Genomic DNA, 14,610 nt, shown 5'->3' on the forward strand with positions numbered 1-14,610 from the left:
ATTTTGCTTTAGTTGGTGCTATGGATGGATGTTGCTCCACCTTCCTGCTAAGTTATATATGGAATTCTTCCATGCCTGAAGATATTATTTTCACATGGAAAGCAAAGGGAAAAGTGTGTGTGTGTATATAGATAAGATACCAGAGTACCTGCAAGCTCTGTGAACAAGACTACAAGAGGAAAAATGAGAGAAAATGGGACTAAAAAATTAAAACATGAAACAAAACTCCCCACAGTAATTCAATTCATGGCTGTGAATGAAAAATTGGGGGCTGCAATACTTCCACAGCATTTGATTGGAGAGGAAGAGAGATACACCTCAGATAGCCACCCCAGTGGGACCAGCAAATGTTGGATTTAGGGACAAAGCAACTGCACTCACTTGATTTTTAATTAAGTGTATAAAGCACTGCTGTCCATCCACCATTTCCTAGGTGCAAAGAATTCAGGGCAGGCTCTCATCCTGTGGTCTGAAACTTTAAATGGTGAAGATGAAGCAGATTCTGAAAGATAACAACTAGCTCATTGCTTCAATGTCATAGATTATATAACACAGGGCAAATCTTCCCATTAAGTTAAATTGTAAACTATGACAGAATGAAAGTAACCTAATGAGAAGGTGCATAGATAATTGCTTTACTTGTAAATTAGGAAACTGAATAAAATCTGAAACACTGAACAACTGTGGCTGTTTAGTTCCACATTGGGAGATTCAATTTTGCTAATCCACTGACACAATACCCTACATACTCTAGTGTCAAACTCTCTCAGAAGTTTCCAAATATAGCCAATTACCGACTTTTATGTATTGCATCTATAATTCAGGTTACTACTTGTTTCCTTAGGATGTGAATTTAAATATGACCATTTTAAGATGTTCTATATATACAGAATTGAAAACCTGATGATATTCTGTTCCAGACCATGGTACTAATAACACCAGAAGTGCAGGTTCAATCCCCGTACAGGCCATTCATTTTAAGAGTTGGACTCTGTGGTCCTTGTGGGTCCCTTCCAACTCTCAGAATATTCTGTGATTCTTGAAGCTCATGCTATGTTTATAAAGAAACAAGGTACTGCAGTGTATCAAAAAAGCAGCAGAAAAAAATGTTAAGATTTACTTAAAACACCTGAGATGCAATTCAAATGCTTTAGACATGTCCATTGTTCTTAACTAAACATAATAGCAAAAAAATGTCCATAATGCAGTGACTCAGTGACTATAAACAGATGATGGAAAGCAAAATGAAATAAAGTTAAAACAAGGAGTCAAATCAAAATATGGGCATTCATAAATAGATTTTTATTTAGAGACCTATGTAACTCAATCTGCACGAGAGGCTTGTTGCACTCTTTTGTATGACTGGAACTTATAGGAATTAAATACACACAATCATGCACTTTTCAACATACATCATTAAAAAATCCTGTCTAAATTTTCATCATTCAGAATATGATTAATGCAGCCTATCAGAAGCCAGATGGTGCAAAACCAGAGCCATCAATCAAAATGAAAAGACCACTGTGTGCTATCCCGAGCGATGTGCTCTCAAATGGAATTTCTGGTCACAGATCCTAACGCATGATGTGCAGTGCCATAAACATCATGGCACTGCCCCTAAGGAACAGCCACAAACACAGCAGGCTTTGTTAGGCTAAAAAAAAAAAAAAGTAGAATTAGTACTTGCTGCTGTAGCCTCTGACTGGGAAAGGCTCTGCAAGCCAAATAGATGTACTTTAAATAAAAAATTAAAAGCAATGCCTTTAATGAGTTTAATGTTTGCACTGATGACAGTACCTGTCAAACTGTGCACTTGCCATTTGATTTAATATGGGATCGTGCCATACATAAACAAAGCAGCTGCCACTGTCTGTCTGACACGTGAATTGGTATTTAATATCTGTTCCCACACAGGACTTACAAAGGGTTCATGTTTTTAGCTTTCTATTACACATTTTCTGCAAATGTTATACAGAAAACAAGGTTGGGGTTTGCAATGGAAAATAGTGATGGCTTACATCTTGTAAGATTTTGTACCAAGCAGGCCTAGTACTTAAAATATCAGCCTGTAAAAATAAAAGGCATGAAGAAGCATAATTCACCATACCATACACAAACTTCATAAATGATGCTATCAATATTAAAAGAGATGCACAAATGAACAGCAGTAATAACATATAGGTGTTTTTACCTGGAACTAGCAAGACAGTATGAAATAAAGGATTTGTTTGCGTGACTGCTTATATTTGCAGCATGAAGTGTTTACCACAACACTTCTCTCACGTGTGCTACGTAAGAGAATATATCAAATTTTATAGAAATACATTTTGTAAAAAAATAAATATCACATTCTGTTTTAAAGACCTGCATAAACTACCTACATATTCATCTCTTTTTCTATAAGGCTTGGAGAATAGGTATGACTGCCATGATTGCATGAGAAACAGGTGGAAGAAAAATTAAACATGACCTAGAGCAGCATTTATATAAACTAAATGTCATCTTTCAAGATCCACTTCTTACTTGCTTTCAGTAGTAGTACAAAATTCCACATATATCAAGAAGAAAGTGTAATGCCTTTGTTTCTTTAAGGAGATATACCCCCCCACCCCCTCATTTTTGTTCTGATGATCATGAGATACTAAATCTTAAATTCATCATTAGCCCCTTATACAACCACTGCAAACTTCACATGATGCTAATCAAAGAGAGGCAGTTTCCAGAATCACAGGAAGAACCTACAGTGCCTTGGAAAGATGCTTTTTTGGATGCTGGAATCTCATCAAAATTTGAACTTATAAGAAAATTCTAGAGAAGATGGCACCACACAAGCCTCTCTTACTGGATCCTTTCCCTCAAAAAATGTATGGAAGGATGTATAGTTTCTTTTATCCCTCTATGGATGGGTCCAGTTTTTTGGATGAAAAGTCTCCTATGTTCTTAAAATACCAGAAGAAAAAATTATATAAAGGAAATTAAGATGTCATATTAAAAGAATGAAAAAGGCTTTGTTAAGCTACACTTAAAATAAAATTCAGGTTTGTACCTCTATTCCTAATGACAGCACCACTCCTTCCTCCTGATGCACTAAAGCTCAAGTACAGCTGAAATTGAACTGTGTGTTTAAGATGCTTCTTTCACCCCAAACTGGAACCCAAATCTCCATGGCGTGTTCACACTGCAGGCTGAACTTGAAGTCTGCTGACTCAGAGTCTCCATCCTTGCCCAAGGTTTGAAAGCCTTTCAAGCCTACTGTAATTCACACAAGTAGTAAATGTTAGTATCTGGGACATTTAACTTAATGTTGCTAATTTTGCTGTAAACATGTATACAGTGTATACATGTCAGAAAACTGACATCATCCAGCACTCATCCCACAATTCTCAGGAAGGATGAGCAATTGGTAGAAGCCAAAGGATGCTTGCCTAATTACCTCTAAATACATCTCTGTCCCCTAAGATCACAAGAGTTTCCCTCCAACACAGGCACACTGAGTGCAAAATCACTGACAGCATGTTTGAGAGAGCCCTGAATTTCACACACAGCTAGGACAATCACCTAGATTATGTATGGAAAATCCATGTGGTTTGCTGGCAGATTCTGAGACTCCTCCTCCAGCTGCCCTTCAAAGCTGAGCTCTTGAGCTCACACTGACAGTGGCCAAACTGCACTGCATGGAGAGACAGCAGGAGAATTAGTTTCCTGTGTAGAGCAATCAAATGCCCACATTATATCTGCTGTTTTACACGGCCACTTTACTGAGGCTTCTCTTTCCAACTGTATAACTAACCTCTCTTCATGCTTTTAAGTGGAATATAGTGCAGACAGGAAATTATAACAAAATAAAAACTAATGGAGCATCTCTAGTTCCAAGAGTTTAAATGACAGCAGAAGACGGAATAAGTAGCCAGCACTAATTTAATCCAAATGGGGAAAAATGTGATCCTATCCTTGTATGATTTATGCAAAATATACCAGATTGTTTCTGGATGATACTTGGAATCAATCTCAAATCAAAGGTTTTGATAATTATGGGGTTTCATAGATGTGTGTATGTGCATATATGCAAGTCTGTGCAGAAAATTAACTTATTATCAGACAAAAAGCCAAAAAATCCACACCTCCTTCACAACTTTATGTCAAAGGGTCAATAAAGCATGATTTTACATGGGAATAATTAAGAAGAAAAAAAAATTAAATATCCTCACTCCATGGAAGAAAGTAAAAATCTTACCCAAGATTTGAGGTACCAGATGATTACTCAAAATATTCCAATAATAAAAGTATTGATGCCTACTTGATTAACAACTAAAATTTTAAATACTATGTCAAATTAATTACAGCACACAGTTTTCCAGTGAGAAGATGGGGATCAAAACATAAAGACAGTTATCAAATTTACCAGTGAAGTTCCCAAAACTTCGGTCTCTTGGTTAGTGCTTAAATAAAAGCAGGGAAGTCCAAGAGCTTGGTCATATGAATACTTACATCAATAGCAAAGTTTGAATAATGGGGAGCTGTACTACCACCTCTGTGCATGGGTTTCCACAACTCTGTGCTCATGCACTGCTACACTTGATGCACTGATGCCTTCCCCTCCCACAGCCACTTTATGTCACGGCAAAGTACGGCTAAGTGGCTCCATAAAGAGGAAAATAATCAAGAAAAGCAGAAAGGCAGGTGAACAAAAAAGAGCAAGAATGCAATGCTAGTACTTGAAGAAGATATTAAAGAAAGAACAGTTAGATAGAAAGAAAGCAAAAGAAAGAAGGTAGACTACATAAAGGAAAAACCCTTTTATTTTTTTGAGGGGAGAAAGGGCAAAAGAATAAAGAAAATGGGAGGGGTTGGAAATAGGAAAAGATGGGAGATAACTAGGAAATCCAATCCACTACAAACTGCAAAGCCAGAGAGACAGAGGTCAAATGTGGTCTTAAGGAATAGAGAAGGAAAGATACTTGAACATGAAATGCCCATGGCTAGTTATACACTCCATCACATTTTGATGTGATTTTGATGATGACACAAGATTGAAGGGAGCTTTAAAAAACTGTAGCAGGGTCAAGCCTGTTTATTTTTTGTGATGCCAAGGTTTTCCAGCAACTAATTTGAAAAACCCTAAAACCTTTCTTTTTTGTATTTTTTGTCTCAGTATCAGATCAATCACTGATGGACAAGGTATATAAATGATACAAGACATGGAGCAAAAGGTAATGTCTTTCTCCAGAAAATAACAAGAGGATTAATGGGCATAAAAGAATTTTGTTTCCCTTAAGCTGATATGGCATGTATTTAATGTCACTGTAAAATTTGTCTCATTTTATGTTTCAGTATTTTTTTGGAGTAGAATATCGTTATTTCAGGCAATCTACTATATACCAGGTAGCATTTACAAGCTGCAGCAAGGAGAAAAACTGTGAAGTAAATAACCACTATTTTCACAACTTTTTAACTGGAAGAGTGGCTTTACATGGGGTGGGGGATATATGTGGATTTCATGAGTGCATTTATTAAAACAGTTGTCAAGATCACTAATGAAGATATTTCAATAATACATTGGTACCTGTGAAACCTTGTTCAACACCAAAGCACATACATCAACATATAGCACAGGTATATCTTTGTGTATAGATACAAACATGATTCAACACACTATTGTTAAACAATTTTTTGAAAGGCCATTTTTAAAAGACAGAAAAAACACCTCTCTATCCTAAAACAGGAAAAGCCTCTGTTCTGGAATAGAGGTAACAATCCCAAACAATTCAGTTAGCATCAGATGAGGTTAGATGCTTTAAATGTCCAACTACAGCAAAAGTTACTAGCATTAAATATGTATTTAACCAAAATATTAATCATATCTACTAATAATGCATATACTTGTCTGTATATAGTCTAAGTTTTGTCTAAAACAAAACCAACCAAGAAAGCATTGGTTTTAGAGCAACAAATTCAGGAATTGGGTTCTTTGTTTCTTGATTTTCTGGATGTAATATGCACTTCAAATAAGACTGCAATTCTTTAATCACAACACTTCAGCTACAGAATTAAGACAGAGTAAATATTTTTCTACAGCATATACAAAGGAGAAGTAAGCCTTTTTGTTGCCGTGCTTGCCTTGTTTCTTTGCCTCTTCTCTACAAACCATGAAACAATTCCTGGTGTATGAACAGCCCTTTCTAAACTACGTCTGTATTAGCTCACTCTGTGTTACAGATGGCACAAACTTCAATGTAGCTTAGAGCTAAGTCAAGAACGAGCAGGAGCTTTTGAGGCAATTAGATTTTCTTCACTATCATCAAGTAATGTTCAAGTGTGCCATTAGCACGAGGCCACTGCATGGCTCTACCAAATAGAAATTGCTTTTCTCTTTCAGTAGTCGTCTTTGAAGCCTCACATCATATCAAGAGCACAAAACAGCTTTATGTAACCTCCTCCAAACAGCAGCTCTGAACATGAGAGACGAGAACAGAGAATGGATGTAGGTTACAATAAGAGTATTTCCATAAAAAGCGGTCATATCTGACATCTGAGATTTTAAATTAAACCCAAAATCTATTTCAAGGCAGGAGATAGCAAAAGGCTCTGGCCCTTTTCAGCAATAACCTAAAAAACCTTTTCATCTTACAAAACAACAATTCAGAGCACCTCCTTTAGAAAATTCAGATCATGGCTTATATCACAGGCATTGCAACCTCACAGTTGCCTTACAATTTAGTACAATGCTGTTCCTGGAATAAATGAAAAGCAGGTTAAAAGGATTTTTGTTATTTTCCAGCATCATATACCCAAGTAATTACCAAAAAAATCTGAAGGCTGACAGAGTACCACAAAACTGCTTTTTTTTTTCTGGCTCAAAAGTAAAACCTACATATTCACAGTACTTCCACCACACATCTTACAAAACACAGTAAATAACTGAGAAGCATTACTGCCCTTATGAAAAACAATAAGAATTGCTTGTGGTTTTCAGCAGTTCTGTAATTTCCCATTTCCAGTCTCCAAAAATCATCCAAATTTAGTTTATGTAAACATGCTAGCTGCCATGCTTCACATGTAAAACAAACCACTTCCTAATGCCACTAGCTTTTAAAGATGACAGCAGCAAACACATAAGATGTCCAAGTCTGAGAGACCTGGAACTATGAACACAGAAGGATGTTAATCTCACCTGCCACAGGCTGAGTGTTGCAACGACATTGTAGTCCTACATCAGCTACTCTCATAGCAATGCTTCCAACTCTATAGGTGTCCAACATGTCAATTTACATGCCCTCTTATGAAACACATTGTCCCACAGCGCAGACACCTCCTCAAAAAATAGTTTTAGGGTCTAATTAACAAGAGTAGTGTGGTGATGTCTGCCATTAGAAAGTTAGCCAACATCAGGCATTTTAGTTAGAGTGGCTTCATTCAATAGACATCAGAATTTCTTTTGTTCAAATTGGCTTATTTGTGAAGGAGTCCTGGTACATGGGAGAAAAATGAAAGAAAGCAGCTTATCAGTAGGAAAACTGGTTCCAACTTAAGTGATTGACTTCCCATCTCCCCCTGTTTCTGCTGCTGAGCTAAAGAGTCCTCATCTTGGTGAAGACAGTTTTGCTGGTTCTCAGTGCCACCACCACACCCTCCATTCTCTTGCCACAGCCGATTGTTCCCAGAGGCCACCAGAACAGCACAGAGGTGGAAGGAATGCAGGACTTAACAGGTTTTTTTTATCAGAAGCCAGCTGACTCCAAACCCTCACCCTTCACCTGGCACTTTACGCTTGCTTTCCAATATTTTATGTTTCACACAGGTGCCCATGATGATTCCTAAACAATGCCACAGCCCTGGGCATTGCTATGATTAATATGCTGTGTTATTGTCAACGAAAACCACTTGGAGCATACAGATACACCTCCTAAGGCAGAGCCAAAAGACATCCCACCTGTTTCATAGTGACCCCTGCCTGCTTCACTGTGAAAATAGTTTCACCCCCGCATTACTTACAGGTTCTTTCGGTGTTAATTTTTGAAAAATTTCTACATAAAATGTCAACTGTCCAGGAGAGCTAGGGAACACAGCAGAAGAAACCTCAGTTTAAGGAAACTGACACTAGATTATTTATTTTCCATTAGGTAGAGGGTCTGTGTCCTATTGAAATAAGTGCTTGAAAACATCATAGGTCTCTAAGTGGCAGCAGCCATTAGTACCTTAAGCATAGCCTTGTTATAATCTTGTTAATAATGTTCCTTGAGTGAGTTATGCACATATCTACCCTTTTCAAAGACAACAGGACATAGCTCCCTGCTTCCCAAAATTGCTTGTGAGGCTGAGAGCTGACCAAAAAAAAAAACAAAAAAAAAAACAAAAAAAAAAAAAAAAAACAAAAAAAAAACAAAAAAAAAAAAAAAAAACAAAAAAAAAACAAAAAAAAAAAAAACAAACCAAAAAAAACCCAAAAACAAACAACCAAGAAAATATTTTTTGTCACTTAATTGTGTATCACAATACAATGATCCATATAACTTGCCAAACACACAGGCATTGTCTAGGGGGTTTTGCACTTTTGAGTGTTTTAGCATTTCCAGAATACATTAATAAAGAACATTAGAAGAGAAGCATGAGGTTTAAGGATTTTACAATTATTTTAGCAGAACTGCATCAATTACAGCACATTTTGAAATAGCAACTAATTCTTTTAATCCTGAGCACACCTTCAGTTTGGGAGAAAATCTCTCAAAAAACTCTTCAAATCACATGAATGTTGACTATATTTCTTACTGGGCTGGACACAGTATATGCTAAAATAAATCTCTAAAGCTGTAAGACATTACCTTATTTTTTCATATATTTATTCATATATGTTGTACAGCAAGAGATTCAGGCTGCAAAAGGCAGAAGCAAACAGGGAGCTGAGTTTTAAGCACAACTCTCAGGGGATTTCTCAGTGTAACAGCCCCGTGCTGCCAGAAGGTGGGTATGGACGTGCCCTAAGGTATCCCTGGGTATCCTACCAAGAAAGCAAAGCAGCAAAATGTGTCGTAGTTCTGATATACTGTGCTTATAATATGTAAAAACATTCTTCTGCAGAGCAAAAATTGAGGATTATAGTTTTAAACAACCACTCCAGGGCTAGACTGAATACTTAAACTCATCTGACCAAAAAGAAGACAAGAAACTAGGGCTCTGCACTTCTGAATTTGGCCATTAGGTGCATACTGGATCCTGAAACTCCTATTAAGCTTCTAAAACCTGTTGTTTTGACCAGGTAAACTATTATAACAACTACTTTAGCAGCTTAAAAAAAAAACTGGCTCACAAATTATAAAGAGCAAGGGTAATTTCAGAGAGAGATCCAATTCTGTTATTTCTGAGCTAAACATCTACTTCAGACAGAATAAAATGCCTACTGTGTGAAAAGTGAAACCTCACAGTGTAAACACAAAAAACATTCAGAAGAAATTGCTTGTGTGCAAACATAATCTTTCATTAGATGAACTTGCAGGAAACTGGCCAGAATATAGCTTCTCAATTATCTACTTTAACATTTTAAAACATTAAAGTTGGTGTTGGTAAAACTTTATGAGGATGTCAATTTTATCATCTTTTCCTGATGGCCCTAGAAAAAGATTAACTGTATATAAAACTGGAAGTGCTGTTCTATAGCTAACTAGAGAAAAGTTACACAGCAATCAGAACTTGACTCTCAAAAAAGCCAGACCATACATATTTTTACTCTACATAAACATGAAAAAGCAAGTATTTCAGAACAAAGAATGGTTTCATCTGCAAAGAGTGCTATGTATTTTTACACATGCTAACTGAAGTAAGTTTTAATAAATGGCAATCACACACCTGGAATAAGATATTGCTCAGCATTTCCTAAGTAATTATTTAGTTCTGAAAAGAATGAATTTTAGAAGATACTTATTTAAAGAACAACAAAAGAAAAAACTGAGAAAAGGCAGTTCTTTGTACATGCCTGACATGAAGAATTCAAGAGATTTGCTAGGCATTAAAGACTGATGCTAAAATGAGCTTTGTCTGTGGTCAGTATCTGAAAGACCTGCAGGTTCTGTAGTCAGAGGTTCTGCAAAGCATTTCAGTAACACTAGGTTAAAGAGAGCAGGATCAAATCTGCCTGGACAGAAGAAGTATATAATGGGCAATCTTCGAGATTTGCTGTTGAATGGTTTCATCTGAACAATGAGAAGGGCAACTAGATGGTAAATCATACTTGTTTAGGAATTAAAGAATACAGGAGCTCAGCTAATTCTCCCCTGATATCAGCAGAGTATCTCCTGCTTTTCCATTCCTTCTGCAGGAGGAATTTGAAAGCTCTGACTCCTCTGCTGCTGAATTAAGGCCTCATTGGATAAAAGATAAAACTCAACACCTAAAAGTGGAAGGGAAAGTAAATCCTTGTTTCCACCTCTATAAAAGTGCTGGATTTTCATCAGGGAATGAAGAACCACAAGCATTTAAATGTCTTCCAGGACGCTCTAAATTACACTAGATTGGCAAATATATACTGAGGTAACATTTTCAGGGTAACAGTGACTGGTTTTAAGGTTACTATAGCTACTTCATCAAAATATCACTTTCTGGTTTAGTGAGTGAAATGTGAGCATGAAAGAATGAACACTTTCTGATTTTCTGATTAGTTTTTCTCCTTACTATGAGATATCCCATCCTAAAAAGATGAAGTACTGTCAAATCTTTGTAGCAAGTCCTGTTTCAGCCACTGTAGTTAATGAGATTTTCACATCTGCTTTAACTACTACTACTAAGCACCAAGTTACCCTTAAGTTTTTTCTTCTATTTTAGAAAGGTTCTCAGAAAAAAAATCGTTTAATCAACAAAGAAATAATCCTGGAAGCCACTAATTCCAATCACTCATGCCATGATCCTGCATCACCAACTCTTTCACAAAATCATTATGAAATCTTCTTTTTACACTTCCTGAAAAAAATCTACAAAATAGCAAACAACATGTGCCCCTGCCCTGCCCTCAAATCCTTTGGCCATGTAAATAAAAAAACCCCAGAATTAGAGCAAAGCTAATACACACCTCCACTAGAAATAACTGAATTCCCAACTAATTTTAAATTTAATACAAAAATTAAAAGCTCTCCCCTATGCTGCAACACTTGTGAAATAGGACGCTGAGGTGGAAATTAAAAGCACAGAGCAAGAAATCTGCAGTGAGCTTGTTGCAGCCTACAAATAGGAAGTAGTCAGGAGAAGGAAAACCTTCACTGTCAAATGGAAAATATGGAAAGACCGTAACTTTAATACAAACTTTCACTTGTCCTTTCTCCTGCACTTGTACTCTCAGATATATATACAGGGTATGCTTGGAAGCAACAAAATAGTGGAGGTACAAAAATCATCCATCAAACAATTGTACTACGTTTAATAATATATTAAAGGTCCTAAAACAAAGATCAAAAGCAAATATATTTAAGCATTTATATTCCATTCCACATTGTGTGATGACTAATTTGTAAAGAGTGCAGAAGTCCTCACAACTGCAGCCAAAATCATTTGAGAATACTTTGATATAATGCCACAAAGGATATGAGCAGGAAGACAGCAGGAGTTACAAATGGCCAAGTTCCATTAAAAGTGCTAATAAAAGAATAATGGAATTTCCTTGTACTATGAATAAAAAGTGTTTTGTACAGGAGAATTAAGACATGGACACGAATATCAAAGTTTCTTGTTGAACAGTTGCATCTCCTTATTAGATCTTAATTGACTTACTATTACATTTACCTTAAAATGCTTCAATTCAAAGGAGCAACAATCCCACTCAAAATCTTATCACACTAGTTTCCTTTATTCTTCATGTTTCTCCATTAAGGCCATTTTCACAGGCCATTAATATCAGCTTCACCAATCTTTGTAAATAATGTGAGACTATTTATAAAATAAGTACTAAGCAGAGATGAATTTAACTTGAAATTAGGTACAGTTATTAAATATATGGAATTTAACTGCTGTTTTACAATGTATTTTTAAACTAAATGTTCAAGTGGCTGGTAACTATGAAATCTCCCAGTAACAACCTGCCTGATAAATTTCATCCATTCACTTATTTCACTTACACTGCGTCTCCCATTGATGTAAGTGTAGTTACACATATATTGCATATATGTCCATGTGTTCCTACAAAGAGAGGGATGCACATACATACTTCTGCCACCTTCTCCCAAATATAAAACCTAGCTTGGGTTTTTCCAATGTATTTGGTAAATGACCAGGAAAAGAAGAGATAGAGTTCAGAACTTTCCTTTGCAATGTCTAAACAACAACAACAACAACAGAAATATTTGCAATCTTTCTTTGTTTTAATGGATACTTGCAAAATCACTCACACTTCTCAAAACAGAAGCAGCAAAGACACACATCTCATACTGCTGACAAATTTTTAAAGGGTTTTGTGCACTTGTTAGAAGAATATGCCCACAGAGGCATCAGAGATAGGAGGAACACCTTCAAAATATTTTAAAACCTACTCAACATTCTTTCAATCTGCTGCTTAATGCTCTCTTCTGCATAACATCCAGAAGAACCCCATGACATAGCTATAGCACAGAAATACTGTGATTTCTGTCTCTTGGTTCTCCAAAATCTTCTTGTAACAACTTTATTTTTTTTTATTTCACATTTCAATGAGAAAGGGCCCTCTTTTTTCCCCTAGACGTTACAAACAAGTTATAACGATGTGTGTTCCTAGTTCTTTCCCCAGACAATCACCAGGCTGTTCACACAGCAGCCTCTTTGAACGATGCTTTTGTGATCAATAGATAATTCATTAGTATCATGTATCTCAGGGCCTAATTGACACAACAGGCTAAGCAACATACTCTAGGGTAACACAGTTCCTAAACACAGAGAAAAAAAAAGAGGGGAATCCAATACCACATGTGGTCACTTTGCAGGATTTAATGCCAGTTTATAAATTATACTTCTACGAGGTTAATGCGAGTCATTGGTTTCACAAATCAGAAAATGCACCTTTTCAAGCTTGGCTTAAAGAAACAAAGAAACATTTATGTGACAGCAGAATTTAAGTAACATGCTCAGCACCTTCAATTTTATCATTTCTACTCAATTTTGCATTAAACAAGAAATATAGTTACCACAAATGTTTGGAATTTTTCATAACAACAAACTGAGATAGTATATTTTTTCCTTACCTTATGGTCATATGGGTTGTATGAATGAAACAGCTGGGACAGATCCTTCGTTCTCTGTTTTTTCTGTAAACGATTATTAATAAAGAAGCCATATTAGAAAAGTTAAAAGAAAAAGAGAGAAGCTACTGATTAAAAAGCTGTATGCAGGTACAAACACATTCTCTCCCCACTTTGTTAATGAAACTGTAGTTACGAAGAACAGTGTATGCAGAATAAGGATATTAAATATTACAGGAAATAATTAACATATATATTAACAATATTAAGGAAAATATCCTTAATAAATAATAAACACTAATCTGTGGAACCTCAGTGGAATGTGTAAACAATTCACAATACATCGCAAATAATATTTTAGAATACAGATAACAAAACTGAGAGATCAGGCTACAATCTTGTAAAGACTTGTCTACTATTCTAGCATGTACATGCAGTATTGCCTTATAGAAGATCAGGTGTAAAGGAAGTCGGTTTGAAGAAGAATCATTTATTATTTGTCCACTTCTTTTGATGCTAATACTCTCACTACTTTGATTGTGGAAAATTAATAGGTGATATCTCATTTAATGCCAAGGCAAAGGAAAAAAAATTCTTCTGTTCAGAGCATAGTTCAAAGACAAAACCTGCTTGATCCAACTCCTGAATTTAGCCAAAGAGCTTTCAGTAATTTCAGCTGATGTTAAATAGAATTTCTCAGCTGTATCCTATGGAGGGTGTGCAGGAAGAGGAGAAAAACACCCTTTGTCTTTAATGCAGGGATGAGTCACAAATAAGTTCAAAGTTTTATTATGTCAAAATCGCTGTTTACTTATCTCATAGCTGGGGAATGCAAATCATTGCACGTTGGAAAATGTGTAAAGGGGAGACAATTGCAAGAACTCCTTGCTTGTAGTTTGCACCAATATATTTTTCAGCCATTGTTTCTGTGAAAGTAGTTTTACAGCTAAGCTGGAAAGATCTGTTTATGTTTCCAGCATGCTGGGAACTACATAGACAGCTGCATGAGTGCAGAATTTATTTTAACTTCTGGGAACTATAGGGCAATTTAGTAACTTTTGATCATGCAACATAAACTATGTATTTTATTTCTTTACAGAGTTTTTATTTTCACTCAAATGTTAAGTAACTTACAATGACTTCTTTTCTGGTAGTACAGCCGTAGACAGTCAAAGTACTTAAAATACTATTAAAATTATTTGGAGAAATGTGATAAAAAATTAAAAAGAGATACAAAAATGATTACTAAAAAGATTGCTTGAAAAAAACTAATTTAAAGTAGCATCATGCAAGAAGAAGAAAAAAACACTTGAGTTTGGGTTATGGAAACCCTGCTAATCTTTCTAGGAAGAAAACTCTACAAAATCTAGAAAATGTCCAAGTCTTGCTCATTATTACTGAAGACTATTTCTCTTGTATTCAT

The 14,610-nt window shown here is 35.8% G+C and overlaps 1 protein-coding gene across 2 annotated transcripts in view; it reads right to left on the minus strand.

Annotated features, from left to right (window-relative positions):
* The window catches only part of CDKAL1 (CDK5 regulatory subunit associated protein 1 like 1), a 376,797-nt gene that overhangs the window by 74,702 nt on the left and 287,485 nt on the right, over window positions 1–14,610 (minus strand). For both annotated transcript variants that reach the window (XM_005420967.2, XM_031056967.1), the window contains exon 12: window positions 13,191–13,253. In XM_005420967.2, coding sequence (XP_005421024.1) covers window positions 13,191–13,253 — 63 coding nt within the window. The remainder of the gene's footprint in view (window positions 1–13,190; window positions 13,254–14,610) is intronic.

The sequence above is a fragment of the Geospiza fortis genome, unplaced genomic scaffold (assembly GCF_000277835.1).
Source record: "Geospiza fortis unplaced genomic scaffold, GeoFor_1.0 scaffold104, whole genome shotgun sequence".
Taxonomy (NCBI): domain Eukaryota; kingdom Metazoa; phylum Chordata; class Aves; order Passeriformes; family Thraupidae; genus Geospiza; species Geospiza fortis.